A 13691-nucleotide genomic window follows, 5' to 3' on the forward strand; every position below is an offset into this window, starting at 1 on the left:
TCACATCACTGATGTGACCCACACTTTTTCAGGCTTTCTGGTGTTTTTCTAAACTAGCTCTTATATATTTAGCTATAAGTTGCACACACACAATTCTCCACTAGAGCACAGCTGTGTGTGTGGCGTAATGAATTTTTCGGCCAGTCACCACACCGTCTGACTTTATGTGTATGTATGTGTGTGTGTGTGTGTGTAAAAATTTGGAAAGATGCCATAACACAGCAGTTTTGACAGTAGGAAAACAGAAAACATGCCTGCTGGGGTGTGTAGGTGGTAGTACCTGTTTTGTGTCGACGCTGACATAAAAATTTCCTCCTATGCACTTGCGGAACAGCAATGGTCGAAAACTACAACTGAAAAAAAAGTATTTTTTTTTTTTGTTCAGCTGGGAGAAATGCCACTTTCAGTTTTCCCTTCCATTTAGTTTTATTTTTTCCAATTGTAATCCAATGTCTTTCTGTGTAATTTTAGTTTTAAACAACCTTGACTTGCAAAATAAGGAAAACAAACTCTAAAACTGCAAAAAAAAAAAAATGCCTGAAATGGCAGTCATTGCAATCCCACAGTGTGCCTCCTGTTACCTCAATATTGTGGTAAGATTGATAGAAGGAATGCCTGACATCATGCACGGTAATATCACCGATTTCTTTATCCGTGCCGCTTTTCAACAGCACATTATTAACATCATTTAAGGTTTCCTCCACAGTCCTACTCCCATCCCGCTGGACACGGCGACGAGGAGACAGAGAGCATTGTTCTTGCACAGAGCCCCAGCTGGAATCGATGGCTGCGAACGGAGCCAGTGCTGCAGCGCTGAGCGAGTCAGTCACACAGGTGGCAGGGAAATTACAGTGTACACATACTTCTACTTTGGACGCCTTCCACCGGTGGAAGTCTATAAAGACCATACGGGCTGCTGCCAATGACTGCAAAAGCTATAGCTGAATGTTTAAGATCGGTCCATGCCAAGATATCACTCACTGCTCATAGAGAACAATATGTTTTAATGATCTGATTCAATAAAAAAATGATTCTGATTGCTTCCATTAGATCCTTATAGGATCTCACCTTTAATAAGAGTTGTAGCACTTGAACCAAGGAGTTTTATTCAGAACAATAGGGTCTTTGTCTTTGTGTGTGTGTGTGTGTGTGTGTGTGTGTTTCACCAGTACCTGGACCGTTAAAGCTTCTGAATGGTAAAACGCAGCACTGTACATCACTGCCTCGTCATCACATCTTAAAAACCCTGCTGTAGGTTTTTTTGTCGTGTCATGCACATATCATAAACACAAACTCTTACTCTTCCTGATTTAAAATGATCATATATTAACCTTTATATCAAATCCAGCTCTAAATCGAAGTCTATTCGGCTCAGATACACACATACAAAACAAATCTGTAGTTTTCTCACCCTGCCAGTGCTTGTTTAAAGGACTCGACTTGGCTTTGTGTTTGCTCGAAACCTCTGAACAGTCACTCGAGTCTTTACTTCTTCCTCTATCCTCGTGTTTATAGAGGCGCTGCCATTGGAGTGCAAACCTCCTTGTTACTACGTCTGGCGCCATCATGGAGGTCCGTTGGAGAACTGGTTCTATGCAAACAATGGGTAAACATGACAGGGCTGGAAAGATGCCACCTGAGCGGGAAAAAGAGAGATACAGATTATGTTGTGGGCGTAGATCCAGTCACTAATGTTCTCAGTTAAATAAAACAGTGTAGCTTTTGCACACCTGTGTGTCGGGTGGACATATGCGTAGGAGAAGGCAAGGGGTCAAAAGCTCAGACAAAAAGCAGCGGCAGCACACTGTCTTCCTCACTTGCATTGATAATTATTGACAACGTCTCAGTACAAGGACTCTCATCAGGGTATCATCTCTAAACTGCAAATAACATGATGATGGTTTTTGGTTAATAGAACCTAATGGCAAGTGAGGAAATCAGTTGATGCCAAGCTCTGTTTCCGTGGATTTCTTCTGTCTTGTCTTTGGAACTAGTTTTTATGCCAAAACACAATGTCGGGTTTTTTGGCTTGGCTGGCAGGCTAATTTAACAACTGATCATTTGTAAGATGAAAGTCCAAGCACCACAACTAAGTTTCTCCTAGATCTGTTAGCCAGCACACAAATTAGATGAAATCACAACAGGAAATCTAATTAGATACTATGGTTAGTAATCTCAAAGTTGATCAAATATTTTAGAGGGGAAAGATCAAATTCTAGTTAAAAACAGCACAAAAAGTAACTGATTAGACAGCCAAGTCTTCAGCCCAAGAGCTGGAAACCTCCAGTATGGCCACCACATGATGTGTCACATCACCTGAAAGCCCATTTTTGTGCCAATGTGACATCATCACCAATCATGATGATCAATAGCAGATATTTTGCCTCAGATAACATGGCAGATTATAGAAACAGTATGATAATTTATTTCACTGCACAAACTGGGCTGATGACAGTGAACGTGGCAAGGCATCATCGCTGCTCTGTAAATATAACACAAACAACACTTATGCACCCGCTTGTATGCATCAGTCAGACGAACACACACTTAAGCAAACATAAACACAAACACTCACACGCACACAAATGATTGATTATTAGCTGAGGAGTGTCTAGACCCCTGCAGGCCTCTGGGGAGCCGACCTCAGGCAGAGGCCACCCAATCACAGCACATTCCTTCACTGACTCTGTTTGCAGCCCCGAGGCCTCACAACTTCCTGCTTGACTTTGAATAAAGTCATGTCATCAGAACTGATTGTCAGGGCTCTACTGTCACTGCCAAAAACACAGAGATTCCAACAGGCATTCAAATCGCCTCAAAGGAAGAATACGTAGCTAGAAAACAAATGAATACTGGATCAAATTATGATTGATGATTGATTAACAGGGGCTAGGAGTGCATTATGAATAAATCATTGAACCAAAAGTTGGTTTCCCTTGATTTATCTGTTGTTGCTTTACTGCACCGTGATTAATGCACTCACAAACTGTAGTCTGAAAAACCTAATGACATTAGAATTTAAAATGTTTTTTTCATTTGAATGGCGAGCTGCTGATGCAAGTAACAAATCGATTCCTCCGCGTACCAAAATGTTCAATCTATGTAATCACTCCTGTTTTACATTGCACAACATTAAACAAGCCACGGTGATATATTGATGAAACATTACACATCTGGATGTCTGATGAGGAATAATCCCTCCATGTTATTGAGTCATAGGTGTCTGCTAAGTGGAGCGCATTTGAAATGCTGGCTACCCCACAGTTTTTATCATAGAGTTAAAACACATTGACCGTAGAATCACATCAACAGAAATATTACTGCATGAAAATCAACATTAGTCACAGGGATGAGATCCGATCCAAACACCCCACCGCAAGGATTAGTCACTGCCTAATAGGAAGCAGGCTGACTGAGGCTGAATGAGGGGTTTTGCAGCTACACCTTTTGATTCGTGCTCAGGTGTGCGAGACAGTGTCACATGTCGGCTACGGCTCTGCGCTATCAAAACGTCTCTGAGCATCTGGCAGAGCAGGAAACTGTCAGATCTGTCTGAGCAGCTATCTGGGAACAAATCCCTGCAGTGTATGATGCGTCGGATGGATTGTCAAGGCAATATCAGAGGTGCAGTTTTGTGTGTGTGTGTGTGTGTGTGTGTGTGTGTGTGTGTGTGATTGACTGCTGTTTAAGGATCCATCAGTGGCAGCAGTTGTAGTTCAGTCCCATTGCACTGTTGCTCGGCTGTAGGCCTATAGACATTCACTCTGTGGAAAATGTATTGAAACATCATGTAACATGTACAAAAAAACACAGGGTGACTGTACTGCCAGGTCACATTGTATTTCTGCCTGTTTTAAAATAGATGTTCATGTCATAAAGATCTCAGGTAGAGGTAACAAAATCTTTCCGAGAACAATGCTGGAGGGAGTTGGTAAAGACTGAAGCTTCTGAATAACTGAGGGATTGGAGGATGAGAAGAAAAGAAAGAAAGAAAGAAAGAAAGAAAGAAAGAAAGAAAGAAAGAAAGAAACAGGGTTTACAATGTCTAAATTTATATTTTTATCAGCAGCCAATATTTTGTGACTGATGAAAAATGTTTTTGTTATAGATACAGATAAATAGCTAGATAGATATTTAGATATAGATATTTCCCCTTCGTGACTGAAACTCCATCACATTCAGCCGTAGTTAATTCTCATCCATGGATTTGAGAAAACGGATGCCATATCCTGTTTAATTCACGGGGTGTTTTTCTGCTCCAGGCTCCTCGCTGTAGTTTTGTTAGGACCAAACAGCTGGACATCGTCTTTACAGTTTGTGCTGTTGTTGTCGTTTTTGATTTATTTTCTTCTTGAATTGCCTACATTAGTCCTCCCCTACTAAGTCGCATCATCTGAGGAGGGAAAATAATAGCAGAGCAGATGAGAGTGGACGGCTGTAGGTGCGCTGCTCGCACGCCTGCTTTTGCTGCCTTCATGTACATCTGGTCATCTCCCCCAACTCAAAAAACAAAGCTGACTTCATGAAATTTTTTGTTTGTTTGTTTGTTTGTTTTGTCGGCTGTTGTTTTATAATTCAGCAAAGAGAGTGCACACTATGCAGTTATCTTAAGATGTATGGATTTATTACATCTTTATTACAAAGATAAGATACGTTTGTCTGCCCTAGCAGCACCACTAAATATTCGACATTTAACATTTAGAGTTTACAGTATATACATCCAGTTTAGAAGCAAGTTGCAATCTGTGGATTTTTTGGTTTATCTTTGGTCAAGCTTGCTTGGGATGCATTTTTTTATTTGAGAAATAAAGTGACATGGTTCTATTTTGGTGCTGGGGTGGCGGCAGAAATATGCACCAGGCATGTAACTGACATTAACCCATTTAATTTGTGTCAAAAGTTGTTTTTTTTGTTTGTTTGTTTTTTTACGCTGGACTTAACATCTAAAAGTTGAACAAAGAGTCAGGTAAAATAAATGACAGTGTATCTCACTCACATCTTGGTCAATGGTAAGGGCGCATTTTAACCCTTAAGTTTCTTGTTTCCGACAACACGTGAAGGCAGCATTTGAGCGCCTCAGCCGGTGTCGCGTGAGGCACAGGAACCGCGAAAATATAAACCGGTCGAAATCATCGGCAGTGGAAAGTTAGCCTACAGGTAAAACCACGCAAAGTAGCCAGCAGTAACCTAAGATATGTGACTTTATCTTGATTTAAACACATAAATACGCAACACTTAACTACCTGTGCGTGTATAGAACCCGATAAAATCCTAAAAAAAAAAAAAGGGAACTCACCTGGTGGGGCTGGTCACAGGTGTGAGGACGAACAACAGTTAAGCTAGCCAGTTAACTCATTAACACAGTGACCATAACGTTTTTACCAGATATTTATTTTCAAAGGCTTTCGGTGTGTACATAATATAATCTATTTAACTAATAACTGTATGATTTGTGTTTTTTGTGTGTAAAACTTTAATAAAATTGGAGTTGAGGTGAGTCTGTGAGGAAGTTAAACAACATGGCTGCTCAGAGCTTTGTTGCCATCTCTGACCTTCACCCCAATTTTTCACATCAGGTGAGTTAAGATTATATTCATTCTCCTACTTTCTACTACTACTATCTACTTTGTTTCATTTTCATCTAAATAAGAGAAAATAAAATCGCAGTGCCTGATACAGTTGGATATTTTGATATTATGTATTTCAATACATTCTGTGTTGTGTAATTTGTTTTGTAAACTAGTCCAGTTTATTTAAGTGGTTGCTGTAACTATTTGTCTTTCAGAGGGTGGCTGGTGTCATCATTGGAAAAACTGATGTCAGGAGCTTTCCTGACAGAAAAAGTTAGTTTCAATGACATCTTTTTTTTTTTTTTTTATAATAGCACACCTAGACTACACCTTTTCAGAGAAATATTGAAACCAGTATAGTAACATGGTGTCCTGTACACTACCACCCTCTCCTGGCAAGAAGATGAACTACAATCTTCCTCCTCCTTAGTCATACTTCTCATCTAAGAAACTAAGTGGAAAAAATAACTCTTGAGCCAGTGAGAAATTAAACTCATACGTCTGCATTTCAGATATTGGTTTTGACAGATTCACTTTCGGCTTCACGATCAAAGACTCACCAAACTGCTTCATCAACGTGTCAGCCTGGGGAAATGATGGCTACATCAACTTGCTGTCCAACAGCTTCAGTTTTGGAGACTGTGGTGAGGATTCAGTCTCTTTCAGGATTCTCACGGGGCCTTGAAAAGCCTTGAAAGTTTGTGGATTTGCGAAAACTAAAGTAAAACTGCTGCTGTATCCAAACAAATATCCATCACAGGGTTTTCCAAAGGATGTGACGTGTTGGTCCTGGAAAAAGAGATGTCCATAAACACATGAATCTGAGTTTTGTTTCAGTTTAATAATAATAATAATAAAAAAAAAATCAATTACTTTCAAGGACACCCATTCATGCATTAAATAGACAGATTTCACCACCATTTCTTGAGAATGATGAGGGGAAAAATTAGGCCTCTGTGGTGTCTTATTTTGACTAGTGTCATGTCTTACCACCAAAATAATTTGGAGACCTTTAAAATCACTTAAAACTCCTTTAATTTAATATCGAAGTGGGTCACTGGGGCCCCTGCCCCTTGTCTTAAAGTGACATTATGTTTAAATAAGTGTCTTGTTTTGTTAAAGTGACATTTGGTGATGTATTTTTTGTAATGCCTATAGACAGCTTTGTCTCTTACTGTGTTTTCCAGTCATCATTGAAAATCCCTTAGTTGCGTCTAAAGATCCGGAGAAAGACGACAGGTTCTGCCCTGCAACACCAAGGTAATAAAGACTTCTAATAAAGGTGTTGTAGACTTTCTTGTGTGAATAGTCAGAAGATAGCTGGAGGGAGTTGACATGATGAAATGCTGTATATTACCTGATGTAACACCTTGCAACACCACAGATGACAGTGTAAAGGGCTTGCTGGTTCAAAGGCCCGTATCCTCTGCTATCGCAGCTTGTACAGGTTGCTGTTGACGGAGGCTCACTCCCGGGTGTATCTGTGTGCTGACACAGACACCATCGACCGACTGCTGCCTCTCATCCACCAACCAGTGAAGGACTCCAGAGACTTCTACTCTCTTGGAGACATAATGGCCAACGGGCAGAGCCTGGACGGCAACGTGATCAATATACTGGCTGCAGTAAAATCGGTAAGGACAGGCTGTGATATATTTATTTAATGTTAAAGGAAAAATCCACCCTCAAACACTTTTACACTGGCAAATATTAGTTTGTTATACAGTTATTGTTTTGATGAAGAGAGAATTCACCTTTTTGGTGGAGCGGATTCCCTCTTAACCTGCCTGGCTAATTTTACTTTAGCTAGAAATTTCCTATATTTCCCAGAATGACTTGCGGCTTTTGTATTTTCTTTGCAGTATATCTTTTGATGGGGAGAGAGATAGTGTACGTTTTGTAAATTGAGAAAAAGTGATTGGACACAGAGAAACACTGTTCACATCACACAAAAAAACATCAAAGAGGGTGTTATGTTTAATGTTTCACAGAATACTGACAATTTTACAGTTTTACTGTCTTATTTTTTCTTCAAACAAAGGGGGAAAAAATTCTGTCAGTGGGATGAGATAATCCCCCTTGTTTCCAGTGCTTATCAACTTATTTCCAGAAACTATTTGTTGAGTCAGGTGTGATTTTCTTGTTGTCAGTGAGCTGATCTGCCTTATTCTGCCTTGTTTCAACATATTTAGGGTCCAAGAAGAGACCGTGCGAGAGAGGGAGAATTTTACTTGCCGTCATATGCGCCATCCCATTGCTTGTGCAAGTCATTGCCATCAAAATTTACAGTTACAGTCAGAATTGAGAATTGTATCACCAACATTTAAATTGTTGTGAATATTTGAAGTTTAAGCTAATGAGTTTAAGCTGCTATTGGCTAAATGCTGTCAGGCTGAGCAGTCAGGTGGTGCTGTAGCAAACTCATGACTTCTCAAGTAAAATTGCAATGGAAACAGTTTGGATTATCCCATCTCACTGGCAGATTTTTTCACTTGTTTGAAGAAAAACAAGATTTTTCATGGAATATGAGACTAAATGGTTTGTTAAGATAGAGATTCTTTAAGTATTTGTTTATTTCAGTGTTTTCACATAAGAGGATGTGATTCAAGGGTTATTTGACCTTGAGTTTGAATTGTAGCTTGGAAAATCAGGCAAAATCTGGCTAATAGTAGAGGATTGTAGTTTTAATTGGCAACTCAAAGGAAAGTATTGTTGTAGTATCAGTCAGAGTTACAATTGGAATAAAATAGTCCAGACTGAGAAATTCAGGGGAAATTCAACAGGGAGCTAAGGAAATTTAGTTGTGTTATTTTTTAAGGATCACTTTACAAGAATATATTTTCCAACTGGATTCGCACACTGATTGCATTAGGTGGTGGTTTTCAGCTGTTTTTCTCCACAGCAAGCCCAACTGTATTGGAAACCGGACTGTTCGGTTTTTCTGAACTGAACAACAAGATTAACAAACCGTGGAGGAATAAAAAAATTTGTTAATAGAAACGTTTGGTATAAAAGTCATGGAAAAGTCAAGGAAACTTCCATCAGGGCCATGGTGGGAGCCCTGATTAATATGAAGCAGGGCATTATTGACAGTGAGCACAAATCCTCCTCTCTGTATAAAAACAGTAAAACAAAAAATATGTGCCAAGATTAAAAGTTTCCTAATTGTTATCGTCCTGCCTAATGTAGTATTTTGCATCATTTTTTGTGTGATTTTATGGTTGTTGGTCTTTGGGTGCCTGTAACATAAAGATGTACTGTACCATAAGGGCCTGAAACACATGCCTCACAGTTCAGATTGAGACCAGATCCTGCACTTGATGTCACTATGATTTTTTGCAGGAAGGAAAGATATTGTGATAGTATAGTTCTGTTTACATTTTTTCAGATTGCAGAGCCCAAGCAATTCACTACTTCAGATGGCCGCAAAGGGCAGAGGCTGGAAGTGAAGCTCTTTGATGACTCTGTCACTTCTTTCTCCTTAGTCTGGTGAGTCATGGCCATTTATTAATTTGGAACATGAATAAAGATCTTTTTTTTGTGCCATATTCCATCTTACTGATCCTTGGATCAGCGCCCTGTGACTTTAGGTTACCACAAATTTATGTTTGGTGACATCAAGCTTTAGATTGACCCCCTGAACCTCTGCGCTCCATGTGTGTTTGATTTTCACAATGTTCTCCCCCGGGTAACTCCCCAACCTCTCCATCACACACAGCTGGGACAGAGAGGCCATTCAGCTCATACAAACTTTGATACCCAAGGAGACGGGTAGGTTAACAGTGGCTGCCCATTCTCAGCCGCAAAGTGAAGCTTAATTTAACCTGTATTTATTTCTGTCATGTTGCATTAAGATAGCAAAGTCTTTTTCACAAGAAATATGCAGGTGGAAAATCTGAGATTAACCTTGTGTTTGTGTTGTATAAAACTTACAGTTCTTGTACTTTTTTATTCTTCATTCAAAGTGCTCTTCATAGCAGATGCAAAGATTGGTTTTGACAGTTTTCGCAACTGTATGACAGCAACAGTTAACTCCAAAACCATAATCACTGTCAACCCTGGTAAGGATATCACAGCTATATTTAGCTACATTTACATTTTCAGGACCCCTAAGTTGACTTTGGTTAATCCACAGAGCCCCATTTGAAGTAATTTTTGCCACAGGGGTCCTGATATGACAATTATATTTTGTATTAGGTTTGACATTGTTTATCATTTATTATTGTTTATTAAAAATATGCGATTGCTCCTACATTTTTATTTAACAGTTTCTACTTTCTAGTGAATTAAATCATAGCAAAATTTAATTATTCCTTATTTTGCTGAGGACCTCTTGGAAACCCCTCCAGGATCTCTGTGGGTCCTGAGCCCCCACTTTGAGAACCACTGATCTCTACATTTTGGCAGTGAATTAACGATAGTCTGTGACAAAATATGGCTTTCCTGCTCTGGAGGTAGCATGCATCATTTAGGCATTCTCATGGATGCTGTAAAACTCAATAATAATCTGATGTCAGACACCAAGGAGGCCAGCCTGCTGTTCAGCTATGCTAAACAGGTGTCTGAGTCTGGAGCTCTGGAGGAAGATGAGAAGCCAGAAGATGTGCCTGGTAGGTAACAGTTAAGATTAGGGCTGGGTAGTATGGTTGAAATTAATATCACAGTATTCATTAGGTTGTTTTATTTATATCAGTATATATTATAATATGATACAGATATGTAAAATCCCCTGTTAAACAATCAAGTTAGTGTCTAACTAGTGTCTAACAGTGTCTTCAGAGCAACATATCATTGCAATATGATTCTACTGAAAAATGATAAATGATAATTTATGATTATTGCATAGCCGTGGTAAACACTGCATCATATGTGTCCCTGCTAAAAAGCGAAAAGGCATGTTGTGATCATTTCAACCAATCAGTGTGTCAGTTTAAATCTTTGACGTGACGTGCATCGCTCATAAACGGAGCTCGTCTGAGACACACTGCTTAATTCCCTGTGACAGCACTTAGGCCTTGCATTGGACATTGTCGTTTTAAATGAAATTTTTGGAGATCTGATAATGAACATCAGATGATATGAGATCACATCACTGTGTGCCAACACGCAGCCCAAAGATGTCTGTTCTGCATCTGCCATTGTTCTGTTAATTTAATTATGTATCCACATTACGTTTTCCCCTTCCTCTCAATCTCTTTATGTTACTCATATCCACATTGTGGTTTGTTATGAAATGAAATGGAAATGCCCTTAAAAATTAAATGCAACCCTCTTAAAATCGCTAGTATCTCTTGCCTCAACTCTTATTTAATTTCCTTGCATTTTTTTCCCTTGCAAGATCATTTTAGAGTCACTTGAATATACTGTGCTCCGTGCACTGTGAATATCACACTCCTTAGTATTGGCTTGCATGTAATGCTAGTGTATAAAGAATTGAAGATATTTTAGTAGTGCACTAAGTAGTTCTGAATACTTAAAATAAAAAATATAAAATGTAAATTTGGAAGTTCACAACACAAGCATGATCATTTGCATGGCTGGTTTTGAGATGAATGTGCACAAATGGCATGAACAGAATTGGAAACTTAGTGTTTCCTGAAGTGAAAGAGAGGATCAACTGAAATGACATGTGGCCTATACTCTGGATTCAGTGTCTGATAAATACAAAGGCTACAGATATTAGCATGTGCTGTTGTTGTTGTGCAGTGGACTCCATCAGTGATGTGTACACAGTGAGGGAGCTGAAGCAGAAGGCCCAGGAGAGCCCTGAGGCTTTCTTTGGCATCACTTACAGCTTCATCTCCAGGTTGGACCTTGACTCCTCTCTGTCAAAAGTCATAAAGACTCGCTGGTGAGTTCATCAACAAATCAAAGAACGGATACACTGCCAAATAGTTACTAGATTACCGAAAATAACTTTCCATATATAAAATATACTGGTATAATTTTTCATCCAAAAACGACATATTTTGTATTATTAATTCACCCCAAGTTATTTTGAATTTCTGACAAAAAAAAAAAAAAAAACATGCCTCATGGAAAGCAAAGGTTCCCAAAACTGGAGCCACTTCCTTTAGCATGGACCTGGTTGGTGACTCCAACAAACAGCAGCAAAAACAATATGGAAAACATTTATTTAAAATTCTCAAACTCTTTGTGCAGCATAATCCAAGTCTTGACTTGCTGCTCCATCTGTAAGTTCATTGCACTCTAAACCAATGAATTGCTGAATAAATCATTTCCAGAAAGTGCTCACATGCACAGTGGCCTGCGCATGAGTGTGCATGAGTAGCCTGCACGTTCACAAAACTGAAGAGCCGCCTCCGGCTCATTCACTAGCCAGGAGTCCTCACTTATTGGCTACATTCACACTTTAGTCAGTGTAGTGAGTGAAGCGTGACTCAGTGTACTGACTCATAATTCAATGTGGTCCTTCAACACCTACACTAGATTGATTTCTTCTTTTTTTTTAGGTAGAGGAGAATGACAAAATGATGTTGAATTGTTGAAAATTGTAGGGTGATGGCAGTTGAGTGAGTTGAATTGGTACATAGTGGGTGATACAACCAAACTGGACGCGCACTGATTTTTATAATTGAGTATAACCAACATTTCCCCCAGGGCGATAATAGTGTGGGGAAAATAGGTCCGCAGAATATCAGAAGCCGTCCTCTCTTGACCACTTGTCGTTAATTCTAGTTAATAAATGTTCCTTCAGTCAGGGTATTCCCTTTGTTTTCCCAGCTCCAGGTGCAAATATCAAGTAACTGAGGACATACAGAACTGCACCAACCCATCATGTCCAGGAAGGGACCAGGCCCTGTCAGTGAGCACAGTGTTCGACCTGTGGGTGGACATCACAGATCACACCGGCACTCTGCAGGCCTGCACCCTCCGAAGCCCAGTCGCAGAGAAGACTCTCGGCTGCACTGTCAGTACAGACAGACAGTTCCTCATCCACAGGAATTCTTATGTGCACTAAAGTTTTTCTTATACATGTTCTTATGTTGTTGAAATGTGCAGATTAGGGAAGTCTGAGTGTCAGCAGTGAACAAAAGGGATTCTTGAATATGGCGTCATTTTATCAGAGGGCTGACTGGCCTTACAGGTTGCTGCTGCAAATGTCTGCCAGTAGATCCTGACTCATGATCGTATGATGCAAAAGGTTGTACATGATTGTTCTAAAAGCCCAGCTGCTAGGCACATCTGCTTTGTCACTATCCCTGCAGTTACATAAATCTTCACCCAAATCTCTTTGACAGTTTATCTTTAACTCTTACAGCTCATTCCCATGTATAATGATGACTAAAACGATAATTATAATTGTAAAAATATTTAAATTGTTCTCAGTGAATGGAATGTCTCAGTTCCCACCACAGGGTAACTACAAAACATCCCGTTTGGGTGCTGCTTCTACCCAAATTAACATTCGGGTCTAGCAGCAGCATTGTTTACACTCGAGACTGGCTGTGGGCCGTGTGCCGGGGGAGAGGCTGGAAGCACTGGAAGATCTATGGGACCCGCAAACAGACTCAGTTGAAACCACAGGATATGGAAGCATTTGCATCTGTGCCCCAGTTACAGTAAGACAAACAGCATTTCTGTTTCTGTGCGTTATGTTCAGGTGGAGGAGTTTACCAGTTTGACTGAGAACGGGCGGACTGCACTGAGGTGGAAATTTCTCTTGGAGAGATGCAAAATATATGTGAGGGTGAGTTTATATTATTGTGTGGTGTAGCTAGAAAAAAAAAATATGAAAGTGAAACAAAACAAAACAAAACTGTGAATATTTTACAGGTTCTCCCATCTGCCAAGTTGAGGGGTGGGATCAAGGGGACGATTCTTGCCTGTGCCTTGGCTGATCCAGGGGAGGTGAAACAATACATGTCTGCCTTGCTGTAGCCGACTGTAATCACCAAAACACGTAGAGCACAGACTGAGCAGGCGAGCAGATATGTTGTGGTTATAGCTGCCTTATTCACCTGGTACAGTGAGGAAAGCAGCTGAGAGAGACTGATAAGCTGTTTATGACAAAATGTTATAGTTGATATGCAGTCTTGCCATGTGGAGAAGATTAGTTACTATTTGTGCATATTTTCAGATGTTTATACATTCTCTGTC

The 13691-nt window shown here is 39.8% G+C and overlaps 1 protein-coding gene across 1 annotated transcript; it reads left to right on the forward strand.

Moving 5' to 3' along the window:
• The first annotated feature begins 3915 nt into the window (after window positions 1–3915).
• meiob (meiosis specific with OB-fold) lies at window positions 3916–13556 on the forward strand. The gene is made up of 14 exons (XM_030078410.1): window positions 3916–3931; window positions 5494–5576; window positions 5786–5843; window positions 6083–6214; window positions 6758–6830; window positions 7009–7204; window positions 8959–9059; window positions 9289–9341; window positions 9536–9631; window positions 10088–10180; window positions 11277–11421; window positions 12315–12501; window positions 13195–13281; window positions 13368–13556. The coding sequence occupies exons 1-14, from the start codon at window positions 3916–3918 to the stop codon at window positions 13470–13472; spliced, it is 1425 nt and encodes a 474-aa protein (XP_029934270.1). The 3' UTR covers window positions 13473–13556.
• Window positions 13557–13691: the final 135 nt, after the last annotated feature.

This window comes from Myripristis murdjan, chromosome 19 (assembly GCF_902150065.1).
Source record: "Myripristis murdjan chromosome 19, fMyrMur1.1, whole genome shotgun sequence".
Lineage (NCBI taxonomy): Eukaryota > Metazoa > Chordata > Actinopteri > Holocentriformes > Holocentridae > Myripristis > Myripristis murdjan.